The sequence below is a fragment of the Emys orbicularis genome, chromosome 5 (genome assembly GCF_028017835.1).
Source record: "Emys orbicularis isolate rEmyOrb1 chromosome 5, rEmyOrb1.hap1, whole genome shotgun sequence".
NCBI classification, from domain to species: domain Eukaryota; kingdom Metazoa; phylum Chordata; order Testudines; family Emydidae; genus Emys; species Emys orbicularis.
This window is the reverse complement of record NC_088687.1, coordinates 101,250,170-101,272,111: the sequence shown is the minus strand read 5'-3', so window position 1 is coordinate 101,272,111 and position 21,942 is coordinate 101,250,170. Positions and strand designations below refer to the sequence as shown.

The window sequence follows — 21,942 nt, the reverse complement described above, 5'->3', positions numbered from 1 at the left end:
CTGCCTGAGAGCCCCTCACCTCAATAGATCCTTCTGGAATCTGATTTGAGTGACACAGTACCAAGGTACACAACCACAAAAGAAAACCAAGCCCTGCTCTATGTACTTCCCCTCTTTTGTTTTTGGAAGCACCATGCTTCCCCAGCTTAGGTTTCTGTACACTGAGCAGAATCTCTGTCCCTGCCCTGCAAGGGGGGGTGTATTTCTCACCATCATGAAGGCTGCTGCCCTACCTCTCTCAGCACACTTCTTCTGGTGCTGCATGATGTTGCTATGAACTGAATATGCTCTTGACCTACTGCAAACCAAAGAAAAATGACACATGGAGGCATGATCTTCAGAGAAAAAAGATAATTTGGAACAACCTCCTGTATTACTAGACTAACTTGATCAGCCCAGTAGCTGACTATAAAGTCTTCCCACTAGGTAAAAAAGGCTCCTAGACCACCACATTTTCAAATGAGTTGGTGTTGCCAGATGAAAATTTAAATTGACCTGTATGTACTGCATGACTGAGGATAAAACTTTTAAGGCTCCAGATGATTGAAAGGAACAAATGAGGGAATGTTTCCTAGACACCCACAAACCCTAAAGAATCAGCCAATTAGCAGATATCACCCACTTGGGGTTTAGCCAGTTTCCTAAGATTCAATACATTAGTCAAATGTAAACACTTAGCTGCCTTACCTTAGGATTCCTGAAAACCACCACTGAAATCTAAAGCAACACCATGGTACAAAGGGAAATTACTACTTGTGACTTTAACCACAGACGCTAGCTCAAAACAACTTAACAATTTTTGCATTCTTAAGCTAGTCTGTTCAAACATTCAGTAGAGGACATAGAGGGGAACATGCACATGACAAATTTAACATTTTGTTTTTCTAAAAGTTGATCTATAAAGGGCTAAAATCCATACTGACACTGCCAAAATAAATAAGACCTTTCAAATGTTCAGGAATCTGCACATGTACAAACAAAACAAAAAACAAAACCAATCCCAAATCAGCTTTACATGATAACATCTGTTTTAGCCTTTGGTAAAGAAAGAGAAAAATTTACTTTTGAAAAGATTACATGTGTGCAAAAGAGGGAATTTTTTTGTGAGGGGGAGTAAAATAAAATAGGGTTTATGATGGGCTTTTTCTTTCAACTTTAACTCAGAATCACTACGGTGTTTTTTATCCAACTCAAGATACACAAAAAGTATTTCAAACATCACAAGAACTGCAACCACACTGAGTGAAATATGGCAGCTACTTCGTGCACACCAACACTATCAGTCATCTAATGAAGTATTAACATTACTAATGAGGTGAATTAGCAACAATCTGGCATAAAGTGAAAGTGGTTTTTGATACCTGTGGCAAAAGGTGTGAGATGGAAGTGTGTGCACATCTGCATTTGTAGATGCATGATATGGTTTCCTTTGGGACAGTGATACTCAGACCTCAGTGGTTCAGGAGCCAAATTAGCATTACCCAAAAGAGCCACGGTAGTGTGAATTCATTGTTTCTCTCTCTCTCTCTCTCTCTCACACACACACACACACACACAGAGCAAAATGACTGACCAAATACTATTTTATCAACTACAGTTGGTTAACAATATAGTAAAAGCATCTAATTGGTTAATAATTTAGACTAGTTATTTAAATCACAGTGTTTTAATATGTGCTGCAAAAGAGCCAGAGGAGACACATTACAGAGCAACTTGTGGCTCTCAAGCCTCAGTCTGAGCATCACTTCTTTAGAAGATGCAGCGTACATTTGGGAATCTAATCGGGCAAATATTAGAGTTTTTACTGACTAAGAATAAGATAATCAAATAGATCTTTCATAGGCAAGAGTCAAGTCTACACCTATATACAGACTAAGGCCTCTGAATCCCCACAGAATTAGAGCCCTAAATTCCCACCCACCCCCACCTGCAAGGCTTTTGAAAGGTCAGTTTTCATTGCAGAAGATCTTGAGGGAAGCAGTGGAATGACATTAAAAAGGCTTCTATATCCCATGGTCTCAAACGTCCCCTCAGATATAAAGAGCTATAGCTTTGTACAAAAGTTACAAAATCTATTATCAGGTATGCCTATCAAATTGCCCCTTCTAAAGCACAGACCTGTTCAGTAGTACCAGGAGGAACTTGTGCTGAATATCCATTCCACACTGGAAAAAAACAAACACTGAGTCCATTCCACCAGCGAAAGAGTAGGAAAGGATTTTATTCCATGTATTTCTGACACCAAAGAAAGGAGATTTAAGACCCTGTCTGGGTTTCAGAGATTTCAGTCAGTACTTAGCCAATAAAAAGGTCAAAGTGGGAGCAATTCTGCTTCTTTGGAAGGGAGGTGACTGGCCGTTTTTTCTTCTGCATCCTGTAAGGTCTAGATTCCTGATTGGGTAACAGCATTATTTTTTGCTGTGTCCCTTTTTGTCTGTCATCTACAGTTTAAAAAATGGTTTGTGATATCAACAGAGAATGTGAGTGAACTTGTTCTTCTATCTGGACAGTTGGCAGAGGAAAGAGTACAACTTGGAAAGGAGTGAAGGTTTTGCATAACTACCAAGTTTCGTGAAGCTCCATGTGACACTTTATGCACGTTACTTAAATGAGCTAGTTTGCATATTTTCCATATTGCCATATACCAATAAACTATCTTTTTAAAAATTGTGTGGATTAATGCTGTTGAAAGGTGTTGGCCTGAGAGCTGCAATGAATGAAGCCCTCTGTTTATCCACATGACAGCAGCAGGGTAAAGAATGATTACTTACCCAAGAGTAACTGTGGTTCTTTTAAATATTTGTTGTCTACATGAATTCCAATCCAGGTGTGTATGGCCAGCAGTGTCTGCTGGGGCAATACCTGCATCCCAGATGTCTTCACAAATCTCCATCTGAGGTCATAAAGGTGGAACGGGCCCAACTGTCCCTCAGTTCCTTCGCAATACAGAATCCCATTGGAGTAGGGCTTGTAGCGGGAAGAAGGTCGGGTCATGGAACCCATGTGGACAGTACATCTTGAAGAACCAGTTATTAGAAGGTAACCATTCTTTCTTCTGTGAGTGATTGTCCACATGGATTCTGCTCTTCGTGACTAACAAGCAGTTGTCTGTCTGCGTGGAGGTGGGTACTAGGAGTCCTACTTAAACAATGATTGCAGGACAGCCTTATTTCAGGAATAGGGACATTCTTCAAACAGGCAGCAGAGGCAGCTTGAGCTCTAGTGGAATGAACTTTAATGTGACTACATGGAACTAACCTGGCAAACTCCTCCTTACACAGCTGTCAATCTCTGTGAGGACACTGCCTGACCTTTAACCCTTTCAGCAAAGGCCACAAACAGTATAGGTGTGTTCCTCCATTTTTGTACCATTAAGGTAATTTAATAATGCTCTGACTGCATTGAGTGTGTTTAAAATTTAGCTTCCCCCTGGGGGTGAGTGGGGCTGGAGAAAAAAATGGTAGTTGAATGAATTGGTTCATATGGAACTCTGAAACAATTCTGGGAAGTAACCTGGGATAAGGCTTGTCCATAAGTGTCCTAATGAAACACTATTTAAGGGGAACCTGCCATGAGGGACTGAATCTCCCCTACCCTTTGAGCTGATGTAACAGTTACTACAAAGGCAGTCTTCATTGATATGTGGTATAGGGAACACGTTACATTGGGACCTCCTTGCACTCTCATTCAGGAGGTATTTGCTCCTAGATTCTCCTGGCTTGTTCACATATAATTCTGATGTGACAGTTCAACATTAACAGATTTTATGTCTGAACAGTTGCTAGAACAATTGCCCTGAGCTCCAATCTGTTGCTGCTGTAGGGGGATTTTTGTGATGACCATGGGCCCTGTAAAGATGTACTAAAATCTCTTGACGATGATGTTGTTGTTACAAAAAGGTGCTTATCAGGGATGACTCCCACTTCCACCATGCCAGATTTTTTCCAACTTTTCCTGTTAGAGAGCAGTAATGTCTCTAGATTTCTCTGTGGCAGTTCCTATTAAAAGATCGGGAATTTCTGTATAGGCTTGCAGGGGGTATTTGCACAGCAATCACATCCTGTGGGGTACCCATATAATGAATGAATAACCCATCAAGTCCTGACTCTGGTAATCTCTCTCGGGAGAGGAAGCCTGCCTTTGTAGATTATTTTTACTGCTCCCATGTGTTATGGGGACTAAACAGGTATGAAGCTGCTTATTTTGTGACTTACTATGAAGCTGTGATTTGACAGTGCGCAGACTAGTTCCTCATTGAACTTGCCTTCTCAGGATGTCATTAGGTATTAGAAACAGCCAAGTCTCCCTTGTCTTGTGGCATGCCATCAGTATCTTGGGTGAATTCTTGTGATGGTTGTACTTGAGAAGCAGGTGAGACCAGGAGGAATACCTCTCACTTCTGCCATAAAAATGCTCTGGACCTTTATTGGTCATATCTTTGGGAGAAAATTTCCTCTCCTCAGCTATGAAAGTGTCTTTAATACAGGTTGCTGTGGTAGCATCCTCCTTCAACACCAAGACAGTCAGCTTTGTTCCTTTGAAAGGTATAAAACTTAACATATTGCCTATTGAGGTGACTGCTTTACAAAGCACTTAAAACCTCAGGACTGTCACCCAAAGAGATATGGCAGAGGAAAATAACAGGGTCAAGAATCAAGACCTGATTACGGATGCTACAGACCAACCACCTGGATTTACCATGCCATGTAAGATATGGATCACAGCGAACTGCATTAGGACCTCACACAGGTGTTGCAATTACTACATAAAAGGAAAATGAACGACAGCCAGATATGCGAATGTGGAGAAGACATCCAAACCATGGAACCATCTAGTGAACTGCTGCCCTCTAAGATCATTCTCCAGAGGGACAGCCTTGATTAATTCTATGTCACTGGAAGCCACAGAGTGGACATCAACCTTTAATATTGCCATTCAAGTTGCCATATGAAAGAAGAGGACAAATGCCACAAAAGGGTGTACTCTTCAATTCCTTGGTGGAAGTTGTGGTCAATAAGTACCACTTACAGAGTTTGACCTCTTCACTTCCCATAGGAATTTCTAAAGAACTATGATTCTACATGTGTTCGTGGAAAAAAACATTGAGTCTGCTGGGTGGGAAGTCAGACACAGGAATTTTCCAGTCCCCTTAGAAAATGTATGATACACACACTGGTAAACTGCCACTTACCACTCCCCTCCACCCACCCCTTCCCCTAAAAAAGGTGAGTGAGAAGGAATGAGAAGTAGTTTTCCTTTTGTACTTAAGCTTTTCAAAGATAACTGAATTTCCCTATGTGGGAGAGAGAGGTCCCTTCGTCCTTCATCTTTGAAACTTTTGACTTGGATATCTGCTCCCAATTCTCCAATATTAGCCTCCTGTTGGTGTCATCCATACTGAATGGGGAGGGAGGATGACAAGTGCACCTCTTGAAGTGCTGCTGAGGTATAACCTACTGTTGGCCAGGGAGACTGGAAAGAAAAAGACAGGATTCTAGCTTTCTCCTCTAAGGCAGTCATGAACCTTTTGAACACAGAAGCAAGAGAAAGTAAGCTTTTTATTCTTTAGAGATAAGGGGGTAAGTCAAAACTCCCCCAATTATGCTTACATGTCATCGTTGTACTCTGAAGTAAAGAGCTGCAGTCTGTTTCTAGCTGTGTCTCTGTGAATGCCAGTGGTTGGAGCCGGAATAGAAAATTAATTCTTTTTGTGGATCACTTTGCGTAGAAGACAATCATCCTTCACCAGCGTGGGGGACAATACTAGGTTTGAAAGAGGAAGCTGTTGCAGCTTCAATGATTTTGCTATGAAAGTATTCCTGGCTGTAGCAAAGAAGTGGAAAACCAAGTCCCGTCACATTTGGTCCCAGAGAATGTAACATGGGATTTTTTACGTTTTAAAATAAATTTCTAAAGGCTCTTCAGGAAAAAAAAACACAACACTGAGGCTACCCTCAATAAATCCTAGGCTATAACAGTTAAGAGATCTTCAATAAATACTTGACAAAAGTTCAAGATTAGAGAAAATTAGGAACAAAACTGCAATTGCTTGATCAACAATCAAGTAAAACTTAGCTTACTGTATACAACAGTAAACTCAAAGTTAATTTACAAAAATGTTCCCTTGACATATTATTCCAGCACACTGAGTTTGCGAGTGGCTGTATACATTTACACTGAGCAAAAAGAACAGAGAAGTTTAATCATCCATTTTCTAAAATCTCTAAACTTTTCAGACTAATCATTTTGATTTACACATTTATAAAAGTACAGAAAGTTCTGATTCCAAATAATTGTAAAAGGGACACTATAAGAGACTGTAGTTTATAACCAAAATCTAGATTTTGTAATTTTTTTTTAAAAAGTGTCCAAAACCTACTAGTTATAGAAATGTTTTAAATTGTAAACAAAAAGTCACCCTAAAGAGTTTATTTGAACTTTAGAATGAGAACCCGGGTAAAACTGACTTACGTGTCAAAAGTAAACAGTATATATGCTGAAGAGTAGAACAGATTTCTAAAATTCTTTCAGTTTTAGAAATCTAAAGTCTCTTGATACAGGATAAATAAATGTTTAACTATTATATGACTTCTAACTTGACAATGTCCCTTTAATATAATATGTTTATAAAACTCTTTTAATGCCAGAGGTTCTCATATTGCTCTAGAAGCCCTAAGATGTAGCTATTGCTCTGTGTGAAGATAAACACAAAATTTTATCCACCAATGAAGCACTGGCACTCTGGGACTAGAAAAAGATAATAGTTTAACAACATACAGCAACACTTCACCAATTTAGGACAGAAAGCATTCCTCAACCAGTGCATCAATAGCAAAGAATATATTGTATACCTAGCTCTTATACTGTGTTTTTTCATCAGTAAATCTCAAAACACTTACAAAAGAAGTAACACTATCCTCATTTTACAAATGGGGAAACTGAGGCACAGAGGTGTGATGCGACTTCCTCAAGGTCACCCAGCAGGCCAATGGCAGAACCAGGAATAGAGCCCAGTTCTCCTGAGTTGCAGTCCAGTGTTTATCCTCTAGGCAGGAAAAATGAATTTACAAAAAACAGATCAAACAGTCTTTTCAGATGCAAATTTACTACCTACTTGCCAGCACACAGCCTATTTGCTCAAATGCAATGTTACTGTGTACAGATACACAATAATTAGATTTAGGGGGAATGAAAAAAGGACCACCATATGACACCTAGAAGCGTTTATTTTATGCAACAAACTTAAATATGATCACGTGTACATAAAAGTGTACACTGTATCTATGCTGAACGATGCCAGGAAACATAATATTGATGCAACAGTCTTCTAAAATAACCATTAAAAATGAGCCTGGACAGGAAGACAAAATGCAAAACAGACTTACTTCCAATCAGCACAATGCTTAAAATTGAGAGCAATCCTAAACATTTCCAACTTTCCTTACAAAGCTGCCAAAGTCCAACTATTTTTAAAAATTGACTTTTTTACATCAATAATAAAAATCTGGTGACAAACATTATAAAATCAAATGCTGGACTGTCTTTACTCCTTTAAAATTTCGAATATTCCAACAGAACTGCTGGAGTAAAAACACTTAAAAGTGATATATGTTTTTATAAAACAAACATCAATATGTACATTTATTGCAAATTATATTAAACTAAAATGGAGGAAAAATTAAAAAATGAAATGTCTACTTGCAAATCAATAATAATTTTAAGTGATTATTTTCCCACTCTGATAAAAATCAGAAAGCAACATTTATAAAATTGCCACCACATGACTTTTCATAGCAGGGAACTGAAATCTGTACATCTTATTTTTGCAGAAAAGTAGGCAGGCGGAAAGAATTATACATAAAACAGTCTCCAAAAGTAAAGCAAAGAAATTTTTCTTGTGATTTTCCTCTACTCTTGTTTCCATTCAGTAGACTTCTACTTTTTCTTGTGAAACATGGGAATAACCTGGCTCTAGGATCACAAATTTTCGATGTCAGTAAAAGGACTTCCTTGACTTTCTTTAAAAAAAAAATGCAGCATGAAAATTAATGGAGTAAAACACTTTTAAACTCCAGATATGCAGAAACTGGAACCAAGTGTTAAGCAATTTGCTTAATTATTGACTTTTCATAAAAAAAAGTCTCTGGGGAAATAAGTACAGATGCTTTTAGCCTCTTTCTCAAGAGTTTCTGCTTTACATTTCTATTAGAAGGATTAAATTTCATGTAAAAGGGAAGCATAGTTTTCCTTCTGTTTTCAGAGCTGAAAGCTGTGTGTTTTGAAGTAATTTCAGTTCCTGTATAGGAAATTTCAGAATCTTAGTTTTTGTAGAAGCTTGGAGCTTGCCTTTATTTGGCCTTCATTTCCTCCCTTTTCGAGTAAGCTTTCTTTTTACCTTATAGAGGAGAAAAGAAAAGAAGAGTTAAATATTTGGGTAAAGAAAATTCAGTTACTTCTGAACCATAAAAGCCACCCTCACCAATGCGTACATTTAAGTTTCTACAATATGCTTGACTCTTCACTTGTGCTTTTAATCTTCCAGCACTATATTGTATCTCTTTCTGAACTAGCTCAGCATGGTTCAATAAGTCTGCATTTCCCTACTGGGTATTTTCATGTTTTAACCAAAAGTTGTGATACAGAAACCTGAATGAAGATAGATATATTCTTTAATTTCCATAATTGAATAGCATTTTCTCTTGTTGAATCAGACTGAATAAATGCAGTAGAATGGGGAGAGTAACTTAAAACAAATGCTTTAAGAATTCAAGCCTACCAAAGAATATCACTGAACTCTTATCTAAAAGCAATTAACCCAGCAAATACCTTTTCTGATATCCACAAATAATTACTTATAGTCTAAAAAGCTAAGATTTTGTGATATGTCTCACACTCAAAGGTGATTTTTATAGCAGGAAAATGGGATTCCTTGCTTCCCTACTGCACAAGCTACAATAAAAATATAAAATAGCCCTGTATAAATCCCTGCTGCACCTTAAGGAAGCCTCCCTCTGCTAGCTCTGTATCCTCATTGTCTTCCTGGCTGCTCTCACAGGCTTTAAAATGATCCATATCATTTGATGAATATCCTGGACTTGATTCTATCTCCAACAGTGAATCTCCATCACTTCCCAGCACCTGGCTTCTGAAAAATGTTAACACTGTTTTGACATTCCTTTAGGAATCATTGAGTTTATATATACTGCATGGCTTGTTTAAGTATGTACAAAATTAAATACCACAGAATTTCAAGGAAAAGTGTAAAATACAGATTCTTTTTGACTGTATGCAAATATGACCCTTTGTGGGTTTGGGGGCCCATTATCTGTCTCAGCCTTGCTGTGAGATGGGAAGGCTGGGGAAGATCTCATTCTGTCCTATATAGACAGAATTTAGTTGAAAACTAGAAACGACAGTCTCAGTGGGCAATCCCTTCACTTCCTAGGTTGATGCCGTCACAGACATGATTTTCTCTATTCTGATATGACATCTCATATCAATAATGATTACAATCATGCCCAGGTGATTTTTGGACTGCTTTCAAGATGCAGCCTCTTCCTTATTAAAAATTAATTTCTTGCTCTATTTTTTCCACTTTTAAATTGTTTTTAATCTATGATCTCTGCAAGCTCTTTAAAAAGAGCTTGTTGTGTAAATTACTAACAGACCTACTCAAATACTTATTTCAGGTTAAGTTGAGGGTTTTTTGAGCACATTAACTTACTTAGCATGTTTTTGCATTTTAAAGGTTCTCACATTTAAAACATGTTTGGAGATAGGCATCCAAGGTTGTGCTAAGCCAATTCTTCAAATTTTTTGAATGTTTAGTTCTGGTGTATGAAGTTGGGTTTCAAATGTAAAGACCATTCAGTGAATGCATAAATCAAAGCATGTATACAGAGAATGAAAAAGGGCTGTACCAAAGTCTAATAGCTGCTTGGTGAATGCACAGTTTCAATTTCTGTTATCCATTTGCTTTTTTATATTTTTAGACAAGTGATTGTTTCAAGAAAGGACATGGAGTAAACAAGCATGAAAACCCAAACGTTTTTAAAAAAATTATTTCATTCATCAAAGATACAGTGCTTTTAACTTTTGTTAGTCAACTGACCAGGGCAGGGTCCTGAGTTAGAGCACATGTATATTTGCATTAGTAAATGGAGTGAAAAATCCCAACTCCAACACTCTTAGCTCTTTGACATAGTGATGCTGATGATGCCAATGGAAGCACCACATTCAAGAAATAATATTGTACAAAAAGAGGATATGGTTTCTCGTCTGATATACCACATACAGTGATCCGAACCTTGTTCTCATAGCATATACATAGGTTTAGTCTTGAGATACACCAGGAAAAAATATATTTCACAATGCAATGTGCTGAGCCATGATGCTGGTTATTAGTAAATGTTTTGGTTAGCGTGTTTAACCATTTGTTGAACACATTACTTCTAAAGCTCAGGATATATCTTGGAGGTAGGAAAGATACTATTTTTACCTTTGTAGATCAATTTGTCTCTGTGCTGGTGCTGCTTTTTTTGCTATGTCTTGCTGTTTTGGTGCTTTGGCATTACCTGCCTCTAAACCCCCTGAACTCTCTTGACTGACTGCTGCCCTTTTCCTTCCCCTGCCAGATGGTTTATTTGTTTCATCATTTTTTACTGTGGTGCCCTGAGATTCAGACTTTGGTGGACGCCCTCTCCTAGGTTTGGGAGGGGCTGGTGGTCCTGATTCATCTGCTTTTTTTTCTTCTGTTTTTTGATGAATGTTTTCTGATCCAGCTGCCACTGCCGTTCTTTTTTTTCCACGTTCAGTGCTAATATTTCCTTGTGTAGCCTGATCAGAATGAATCTCCTGGAAAAGAAAAGAAAAATTCCTACTTAGCAAAAACAAGATCCCCAAAAGCCAAGCTGTAACTGTTATCTACCTCAGACAAAAGCATAAATTTCTGAAGCAGATATGCAACAAATCATACAAACACCCACCCAACAGGTAGGCTTGGTTCTAGTGAAAAAACATACCATAGTTTGGCATAGTTTGCTTGCAATAAATTTAATACATGAAACTTATAATGTATGATACAGTGCACTCTCTTTCAGTCTCAGAGTAACTTCTTTGTATTTTGAAAGTAACTAAGATCATGGTAGGACTATAACACTCTCACTTCTCACCATGGCCCTACAAGGCATGCTCCTTCACAGGCTCTTTGCCCATCAATAGGAGATCTACTAGAGGGGCAGTAAGCAATGTCTCCGGTGAAACAAGACTTTAGTGCAGCAAAAAGGGGGTTTACTTTAGTAGATGGATTTCTGAGCCCAACCTCCAGTAAAGCTGTGATAGTAGTAGAAGTAATAAAATACAATAAAATAAATAAAACCCCTTCCAGAACCCACTCCATGACAAAAAAACAGGTTTTGGGGAAGTGAGGGGGATGGAAACTGGGGCATGGGGGGAATCTCCCATCCTCACATGTTTTGCCAAGTTCACTAGGAACAGGGAGCAATGCCTGTGTGCATGTGGGGATGTTTTTTCTCTTACATAGGGCAGGGCTGTGCAATGGATCCATGGGTGAAGGGGAGAGGTGGTGAGTGGCCATCTAATCAGTGGCCTCTGGAACAGTTGCCAGCACTTCTCCAGCAAATCTCACATGGAGGAGGAGGAGAGGAGTATTCAAGGAGCATACTTAAGATGATGACTGTTAACATCATGGCTCTACCATGGCAACAGACCCAGTGAAATTATTTACATTATTTCCTCTGTACCTTGAAAACCTGTAGTTATTCATATGGGTAAAAATACAAGTAGAGCTGAATGGTCCCTGTAGCTGGGGCCATTTTTAGCAGATAGCTTATGAATAGAACACTCAAGTCTGAACTTCAGATTATCAAAAATATTTGATGGTTTTGCATTTCCTTATTTATGCAGTACAAGTACAATTAATTACTCAATACCAGAGACAAAAAGAAAAATTACTCTGATGCCACCAGAACTTAAAATGGCACCTATAAAAGAACTTCATCGCCAAATTCATAATTCTGCCACCATCTCTTTACTTTCCACTAAGTAATACAGATTATATGTTTTTGTGAATCTGTCACATATTAATATAACATTTTGAGTTTGCCAAGGGCTGTATACACTAGTTCATCTACAAAAGTTGTAAACATGCGATTGGTTAAAAAAAAGGTTGTTCATCAGGAATGTACCTTAGATGCTTGTAAAATAACCATTATTAAAAGGCTGAACTATTGCTGTTTTAGGAAACAGACTTGGTCTATGGTTCAGCCAATCAGAAATCAGCCATTTAATTATTTTTAAATCAGAGCAACCATCTGGCTGGCTGTTTGCTGGGCTGACATTGCTTCCATTTGATATTAATTTGGCATCATGAAATATCTGTTAGTCTTTACTTTGCTACAGAGCAGTGGTTTTCAACCTTTTTTCATTTGCAGACCCTAAAAAATTTTGAATTGAGGTGCAGATCCCTTTGGAAATCTGCAGACCCCAGGTTGAAAACCACTGCTATAGAGTAATAAAACTCATAAACCCATATATTTCCAAGGGTTTTTCAGACACATGAAAACAGTGCTAATTCCCCCGCCTCCTTTTTTTAAAGAATGAAAAATTAAAAGGTTTTTGTTTAGCTATTTAAAAAATGTATATATGGCATTTATCAATGTGGCACCTGATCATCTCATGTAATTTAAAACACATCCATTAAAACCATTCATCATAAGATAGATGCGGTGTCTGAAACTAGGATTTCTCTCGTTAGAAGTTCCATTATTACTTTAAAAATGGCTAAACAAACTTCATGGTAAGAGTCTTTTCTACTTTTTCCTGGGTGTTTTTTTTTTTTTTTTTAAATAGTCTCATGAGGCATTTTGGTAGTGCCTGGGAAGAACTTTAATTTTCTATATTTTGGTCATAATGGTTATATACAAGTTGTTCTTGAAAGCGCCCTAAAAACTGCTAAGTAACAATAATTATATATAATGTATATTATATAGGGAAATAATTCAGCATGATTACAAATGATTCAAAATGTACTACCAGAAAGAATGGGTAGAGAGTAAACAGATTCTATAAAATGCACATGTGAAAAAAAAATATACATCTCGGGAACTATTTTTCCCCTTAGGCAATATTTTATTCGTAGTGACCTTTGAGCTAGTCACTATTTGTATAATTTGGGTAATCCTAGTTAGTTTTCCTTGGCAGTCAAGAGCTACATAACTGGCGCATTTTAAGGTCAAGCAATGGCAGCACTGGGAATGGAATTCAGGTATTCTTGGCTATAAACCTACTCTTCCCTCCTCACACGTGTGTGTGGATGCAGGCTTCCTCGTGTATGTTTCTGTAAAATACATTCCTTACAGGTTAGAAAGCTAACTTTCAGTTGGTGTAGATCACCTCAATTAAAAAAATAGACATGTGGACACAGGAACACAAACTGTCTTTAATAACTAAATTATCTTGAAGACGTTCTCAACAGGGCCAACAGTTTAGAATAAATTTGGTGTTCCCTTGAGCAAGACATCTTGGAATCATGATGAAGCAAATGAGTAAGGGTTGAGATTTCCAAATCCAGCTATTTAATTTAGCTACACAACTCCTTGTGATATCAATGGGAGCGGTGTACCTAAATAACCTATAGCTTTGAAAATCTCAACCAAAGACTTTTTTCAAAAAGTGGGAACATTTACTTTTTTGAACTGTCATGTCTCCCATATGCCTTGTCCAATTTGTCTCAACTTTACAGAAAAATTCCACCCTGACAAAAACTTACGATTGTTTTTCAGAATTTCAGAAAGATTGTTTTCAGTTTTGGAGAAGGTGCGGGTAGGATGTCATAAATGATCTTACATGACAGTATCTTCAACCTTGTCTACATAAAGATTAGCCTCCTTCCACAATATGCACTTGAAATACCTGCTTTCATCTTTACCTAAATATTTACTTGAGAGACTGGATGAATATATGTATTACATCATAAAATTAGCACTATCCATTCCCTGCTCAATAATTACAAAAACGTAGTACTGACCTTAGAATAATTAAAAAAAAAAAAAAAAAAAAATCTAAGAGAGGTTTTTTCTTCTTTAAAAGAGCTCAAGGAAATAAAATATTTAAAAAAATCAAAGTTTAAATGCTATTTTGGTTGTGGCACAATCCAGTAGACACAAAGAAATGTAATGCTGGGAGGAATACTCTTTACTTAGCTGTTGTGCATATTCCTTTCTCCCCTCAACAATCACTAATTGTGATTTTATTAAATTGAGTGCAAGCTCTGACCACATATTTAACAGACCAAGCAGATCTATCAAATGTAAATAGTCAAACACACTGGATATAACCTTAACTTAAAATATTAAAACCGTGAACAAACTGAAAAAAAGATGGGAAACGGGAAGGTTCCATTGTACTCCCTTCCACTCCCCCATTGGTATTTCATAAAATATGAAGAACTCTAGTCCATACTGTTTGACAATACATGCCATCTATCCATTTGTCTGAAAAAAATCATTAGTTGTTCTGAAAATGAGCTGTCTTTTTATGGTCTGACAAAGAAAATGAGATAATTACATTGAATGAGATGAGGCATCAATTCTTTCAGAGACAATCTAGGAAATGCTGGTATATACTAAATGAATTTCTATGCCAGATTAGCTATAAAGATAGTGTTCACCTTTAAAAATATGAAATCTACCTTGTTTTTCACAGGTTCTGTCTTTGCTGGTGTGACTGAAACAATCCTCACTGGATTTTCATCATTTTCACTGACCCCAGTTTCTGATATATCTGAACTCTGTTCTCTGTTAGAGGAATTAAAAACAATCATGTATGCAACTATTTTTTAATTCTTAACAACGCAGACAGGCAGGAGCGCAGACTAAAGTCGAAAAAAATCACTTGCCTTCACTTTTATATTCCCCTTATCAGAATGTTTCCCATGCAGGCAAGTATAAACTTTCATTCAAGTGTGATGTCACCAGTTTGGAAGATAGGAACAAATATATTAATCAGAACCAGGAACTTGCACACAGCTGTTCCAGGAGGGGAGATTTTTCACAAAACATACTGTAGTAAGAATATTCAGAGCCATTACTGTGTGTACCCCAGGACCACCCAAGCTTTGTCCTAGCTGAGGGACACATTCCAAATTGATACAGAAGTGGTATTACACTTTAATTTTATGAAACAACTGAACCTTTGGTTGTACTCGACTTTCTTTCTTTAACCATTTAGCCTATCAAGTTCATCAACTATGAAACAAGCTAAACTCAACCTTAAAATTTCAAAGTGCAAGCTCTCTCTCTCTCGGGCAGATTTTTAAAAATCAATGGAAGTTAAGCACTTCTCTACCTTTCAAAATCTGGCCCTATATACTTTAGAAAATAAAGCATTTTCCTGTCACATATTATAAGCAACATTTATTCATACCATTTTGTTTTAGCCTTCTATTAAACTACATATCGACTTAAATGTGCTTAAGCAGCAAAACTCTTTGTTTTAACTGGGACACTACAGTCATTAAAAGGTGAAGAGAAATTATATTTATTGTTTATTAAGCAACATGATTAATCTTAATTCTTTCATATTAGAAACATGTGGGCTGTAGAATCTAATTACACAACAATGTTCTTGTTAATGGTTTATTAATATATTTTCAGATGGAAAAATATTAAAAACAAGTAGCTAGAGTGTTCAATCACATGACATCAGAATACATTTGCAATCCATCTGGATCTAAATTGTCTTTATTATAGCTAATGCGCACAGTGTACACAAGAAAGAAAATTCTCTTAATTTAGTGAGATTGATAAGTGTTGTCTCGAGGTGCTCAGATTCCATGGTCATGTACATGGTACAAGATCAATTATATAGAGATGCATCTGTGGTTTAGTTGATTGAAAACAGGGCAGGGAGTTAGAGTTAGATTCTATTCCTGTCTACGTCACTGACTTGCTGTATGATACTGCGCAGTTCGCAACCTCTCAATGTGTCAATTATCCTGGCTATTTTAAAAAAAAGGATCACAAAGGTGCCTATAAAGAACCCTGGGTTACAGGAATAAAAAAATGCAAAGTATCATTTCCTGATTGTTCAAATTCAGCACAGTACAATGGCATACAAACAAAACACTCATTTCCCAAACACAGGAGTATATAGTGTTAAATGAAGTAAATAGCTGCAAACAAACAAACACCATGTACCTTGATCTGTTTCCTGCAGGAGAGCTCAGCTCTGAGTTTACACTAATATTGCTTCCAGTCTCTGATCCTGTGCTTCTAATATAAGGTCTCCTTCCAGTTGCAGATAATGGTTTGTTTACTGCACCTAATACACCAGTTGGTTTTGGCTAAAACGCACAGAGATTTAGTCAAGCTTTTATTAAAGGTATACAAACAAGAATTTTAAAAACACACTAACAATTTTTTAAAATATTTTCTATGGTATAGTGAGGATTAACTTCACAACTATTATACTAAATAACCCCTTCCACTTGCAGCCATAATTCCCATCATAACTAGCAACATGCAATAAAAGGCATTTGTGGGAGGTCTTTCCTAACACAACAGCTGTCGTCAATTGCTACGTTCCATTCCGCTTGATTTTATAAAAAAAATATTATTCGGGGAACTTTGCATATCAGGCATGCAAATGGCCATTGGCTGCTAATATCATACTGGGGGCCCCCAAAAAAACTTATGAAGGTGGCAGCATTCTGCAATAACTACACAAACAAAGCAGAAGAAACTCGCAATCTGTAGAAGACAAGTTGTGGGCAAATAAATACAAACTTTCCCAACAGAAGGGTAGGATTAGGTTCACTGTCCAAGAAAATGGGAAATCTGAACACTCCTAATTCAGCGTAAGGAAAGCTAATGTAAAATATCAATTGCTCTATATCATGTCTTTTGGGGACTTCTGGTGCATGGTTGGTAGTTTTGGTTTCGATGGGCCTGATGGTAATCTATTTGTTCAGGGTGCCTAAATAGGAAACGGAGGTGGACCATATACTCTGTGGGAAGCTAGGGCATTTTCTTTATAGCATGGTTGGCATAAAGCTGCTTCTCCAGTGAGTTTTCAGGTTTCCTTCTAGACCACGTTAAATAAAAATATTCTCTCCATACTGCTCTGGAGTTGAGGGTTAATTTTACAGGAAACCAAGCAGGAAAACCATGTCACAGATGCTGGGCAGCCCTCTGACCAGCAGAATTTTAGCCTCTAATGGCAGGGAGGCAACTAAACTATTAGGAGGCAACCAGGGCAAAGCTGAAAGACAGGATGTTTATTTTTATACTGAGTGCACACATGGCCAGTGGCTGAGACAGTGGCATGATAACATGCTAATGTCCTGCATAAAAATAGCCTGTTACACTAAGCACATGGACCGGTAGTTACACTGCCCTGGAACAAATAGCACACTAAGTTTACTTGAAAGTTAGAGTTGTGTGTTTTATCATAAAAATAATATACCATTTATGTACTATCTGAAATTTGAACTGAGAGAAAGTGAAATAAACTTGAACATTAAAATGTTAGGGCACTGAATAAATGTTAATTTTTTCAGATGTTTGGTACAATAGTAATAGTTAAATAACTTAAGCAACAGAAAATAAACCAGGCCTGCTATTGTGTTTAGAGCTGCATTAGTGAGAAAAATATGTCCCCTATTTAGCAAGAGTTGCTAGCTACAATGCTGTTTCCAGAAGATTCAATTAGATGAATGACTACTATCAAAGAATTGAAGGGCTCAGTTTATACAACCAGTGAAAATTTGTTTCAAATATTAACATTTCAGTAATCAAATTTGAAAACTATTTAAGCTATAAATGTAGGCAGTGTTTATAACTCTATCATGTACACAAATACTATAAAACCATTGTTTCTGACTCTAAGAAAAATTTAAGGTAAATTATGTAGTACTCTATAGCTACATGGAAGAGAGTATGTAAAGTAGCAAATGCAAATGAAGTTTAAATGAGAAATGTGTGAACTATGCTGTTCTCAAGATCTTTGCATTTTACAAGGTTACAAAATCAAGGCCTCCAAAACTAGTAAATGCCAGAATTAAGCATTTTCAACCTTGCTTCTGCACCCTTGTGTGTACAAATTATGAGGCATCTTGTAATTATATGATAAATTACTATTTTTCCTCCCACAGATTTTTGTCAGTGCACAGGATGGACAATGCAAGGATAGCAAGCAAGCCCTGTCCCCTGTTCCCCTCTGAAAATAGTGTCAAATTAAAGACATTTGTTGAGCCTTCTAGTAAAAGCAATTTACAATTCTCGCACCTATGTATAACTATTAATAATTAAAATTGCAAACAAATTTGGTAATACACTTTTTGAACCGCTGTACTGAGTCTTATAGTGATTTCTCTGAAAATGAAACTAGAATGCCTATTAATCGCTATATATCATGTGCAATCAAAAGTCATTACAATAAATTAACATACAGTACCTTTCCCGTTAAAAGAAGAACCCTTGTCTCTTCTGTAATATAATTCCTGTCATTACAGAAGTCCTGTGTGAAAAAAGGATAGTAATTAAATCTGCATTTGTCTTCTCTATTTTAATGTTTTATTTTTATGTCAGTGTGAATGATTTATTTTGTCACGTAAGCTGCTGTCATCAAACAGTCTTGAGGCCTTTCCAATTTTCAGAAACTATACTTAAGATTTTATATAGCTTCCTAGTGACAGATTTAACCTAATAAAGCACAAAAAAACTGTATTCAGAACTGCACAGTTTGTATTAAGCAGTCACGCACTTCAATTCCAGATTCCCAATTTTTTGTATTAATTTGAAGGTAAGCAAAAGTGATTTCCCTGTTGTATATGTTGTGTCTAGCATTATTATTTGTTTCGGAAAACCAAAGAGAAGTGTTTTTTATAAACTGAAAGTTGTAATCTTATTTCATTTTGATTGTGAATATATAGGTATCAACCTAGTCAATCATAATGCAAATCTATCTATCTATCTACATCAGAGGTGGGCAAACTACAGTCCGCTCAGCTCGCTCGCTCCGCCGCCGGTGCAATCATAGAATATCAGGGTTGGAAGGGACCTCAGGAGGTCATCTAGTCCAACCCCCTGCTCAAAGCAGGACCAATCCCCAACTAAATCATCCAATGCTCTGGGCGGCGGGGCTGTGAGCTCCTGGGGCAGCGCAGCTGCAGAGCCCAGCCTGACCCGGTCTCCGTGCTGCGTGGTGGCGGCGGCGTGGCTGGCTCCAGCCGGGCAGCGCGGCTGTAGCACCGCCAGCCACCGGTGCTCCAGGCAGCGCGGTAAGGGGGCACAGAGCAAGGGGGGGTTGGATAGAGGGCAGAGGAGTTCGGGGTGGTGGTCAGGGGGTGTGGATAGGGGTCGGGGGGAACAGGGGGTTGAATGGGGGCAGGGGTGCATCAGGAATGAGAGGAGGGGTTGGATGGGGCAGCGGGGGCGGTCAGGGGACAGGGAGCGGGGGTGTGTGGATGGGGCAGGGGTCCCGGGGGGGGGGGGTCGTCAGGGAACAGGGGGTTGGATGGGGCAGGAGTCCCGGGAGGGGGGGCAGATAGGAGGTGGGGGCCGGGCCACAACCCCCTCCCCTAACCGGCCCTCCATACAATTTACAAAACCCGATGCGGCCCTCAGGCCCAAAAGTTTGCCCACCCCTGATCTACATGCTCATTTGGCCTGCATCACTATAGTATTTGATATTCCATAATGATGCAAGTAAACTACCAAGTTACATCATTTAACTTTTGAAATATCAGCCTCTGGAAGGGGTCTCTGTTTATGATACTGGAAATTTTAAGATGTATTCTCTTGCACAACCAGAAATTAAAATCTATCCTGTAGAATTCATTTTGCTCTACTTTAGCAATTTATGTCCTGATTATGATAGTGTGATACAGGGTTCTACTGGTGACAATGAGGTTGCCCAAGGAAATCTTAAATCCCAAGAGGCTAAAGATTATATTAAAAGGATTAAAAAAAAAAAAAAATTAAATGCACTACGGCAAACAATTATCAGAATTAAATATATGTAGGATGTTTTAAAATGTAATCACTGATCTATCAGTTTTCTCTCTATACTTTTTTGCCAGCTTTGAATTCCATTTCTTTCTCTTTGTGTTTTGGCTTTTTCATTTTTCCCTCCTGGCAGGTGCACAACTCCTTAATACAATGTCCTGTCAATGTCAGTTAAAACATCAGTATTTTAAATAACTATCGCCTGGTAACGAACAACTTTAGCTGCAACTGCTCAAGATGGACAGATGTCTTAGCATACAATTTGTGCTATATAAGCAGATACTTTTTATAATAAATACAAGCTTTTCTCCCAACTCTGTATTTTAAATTATGATATAGCCTGGAAAGTTAAGTCACAAAGTATTTGTATTACTCCTCCCAGAAAATGAATTAACAAAATTACCTTTTCAGGTTGCGTAAAAAATTTGGTTGGCAATACGGGGTCCTTTGGTGAATCTGCATTACATAAAGCACTCTTGCTGTTGATTACACACAGTGCTACATCACATACTGTATACAGTTTCTGAGGGGAAAAAAGGGAAACAGTGTTTTAGATATTATTTATAATTTTCGTAAGAGTAGCAAGAATGTACTCTTAAAATGTATAATCAATGAGCAAAAATAATTCTGTATCAGCTATTAAGAACATATTTTACACTTAAAGAATTAACAGCATGCTTTGCTCCTCATCACACCTTGCCCCTCTCTGTAGTTCCCAGTTTATTTTCTATAAAATACTTCTGAATGAATAATGAAAAATATCTTAGACATATAAAGCACATCTGATGGCTATTGCTCACTCAAACACACCAACCAGTTTCTTACTCCAACAGTAGACATTCATAGTAGTTATACATGTTAAATTATTTCCTCAAAGAGAAGAAACTGTCTAATATCTACATGCAACTAAAAGTTCAGGGCTGTAGTGAAACAATTAACACTGAATAGGAGACAATATTTAACAAATGCAATTTATTCAACTTAGCTTACTGCTGTGCACTGCTAAAATCAACAGTTTTTTTCAAAGCCGGAGATAAGTAACGTATGTACATTGCTTACAATTAACGTTCTCTCTAGAGGACAATAAACATTTCTGGTTTTGCGCTAACATCCTGTGTGTCTTGTTGTACATCTGATTGTGAAACCTTTCTGCTCTCAACCACCACTCCTCAAGTGAATCATATTTCTTACTTCATTGGCCTTAGGCTCATCAGGAGACTGAGCATCCCGGGTAAGCTTGATGTTTTCTGCCATCTTTTTCATGAAGGCATGGCTGTTGTTCTCATTCTTTGTCATTAAAACTTCAAGCATGAACCACAGGCACCTAATGAAACACAAGTAACTAAATACCATGTTTGATATTGTGATCTCCATGTGTGGAGAAGGAATAGCAACATCTTTTTAAAACGTTCTTCTATTAGATCTATCAGCTATAACAGCAGAGTCTTAAGAAACTGTGGTTAAACCTTATATATGTGTGTAGCACAGGGGTATTTCAGTATAGTTTCAAGTAAACTTGACATTTAAAAATCTGTAAATGGCATATATGTTTTAAATTCTTTGTGTGGTTCATGCTTGAATTTAAAGGTCTTTTAATACCACCAACCCAGTTTAGAACACACGCGCACATATTTACAGATCTTAAAATGTCAAGTTAACTTGAAACTACACTGAAATACCTGTGCCACAAAATTAACTAACTATTCTGGATTGACTTTAATGGGCTTTGGATCAAGCCCTGAGTGAACTCTAGATTAAACAAGCATGAAAAATTAATTTTATGGTAATTGTTTGTGTGGAAAAGACTCAATCAAGGCCTATATAAAAAGTCCAACTCATTCACTTTCTCCTTACTTAGTTCACTTCCATGAGCTAACCTCACAAAATAAAAAAAATATCAGAGTAAATGAAGGGA

The 21,942-nt window shown here is 37.5% G+C and overlaps 1 protein-coding gene across 3 annotated transcripts in view; it reads right to left on the bottom strand.

Annotated features, from left to right (window-relative positions):
• Positions 1 to 7,225: 7,225 nt before the first annotated feature.
• PDS5A (PDS5 cohesin associated factor A) overlaps positions 7,226 to 21,942 on the bottom strand; it is a 170,852-nt gene continuing 156,135 nt past the window's right edge. Inside the window, exons 27-34 of one of the 3 annotated variants that reach the window (XM_065405775.1) lie at positions 21,219 to 21,351; positions 20,431 to 20,550; positions 18,475 to 18,537; positions 16,218 to 16,363; positions 14,711 to 14,816; positions 10,499 to 10,854; positions 8,995 to 9,145; positions 7,226 to 8,395 (exon numbers count right to left, since the gene is read on the bottom strand). In XM_065405775.1, the coding sequence (XP_065261847.1) occupies positions 8,360 to 8,395; positions 8,995 to 9,145; positions 10,499 to 10,854; positions 14,711 to 14,816; positions 16,218 to 16,363; positions 18,475 to 18,537; positions 20,431 to 20,550; positions 21,219 to 21,351 (1,111 nt within the window). In that variant the 3' untranslated portion in view covers positions 7,226 to 8,359. Of the gene's footprint in view, positions 8,396 to 8,949; positions 9,146 to 10,494; positions 10,855 to 14,710; positions 14,817 to 16,217; positions 16,364 to 18,474; positions 18,538 to 20,430; positions 20,551 to 21,218; positions 21,352 to 21,942 lie in introns of those variants that run through there. The other 2 variants (XM_065405774.1, XM_065405776.1) reach the window with 2 other exon arrangements.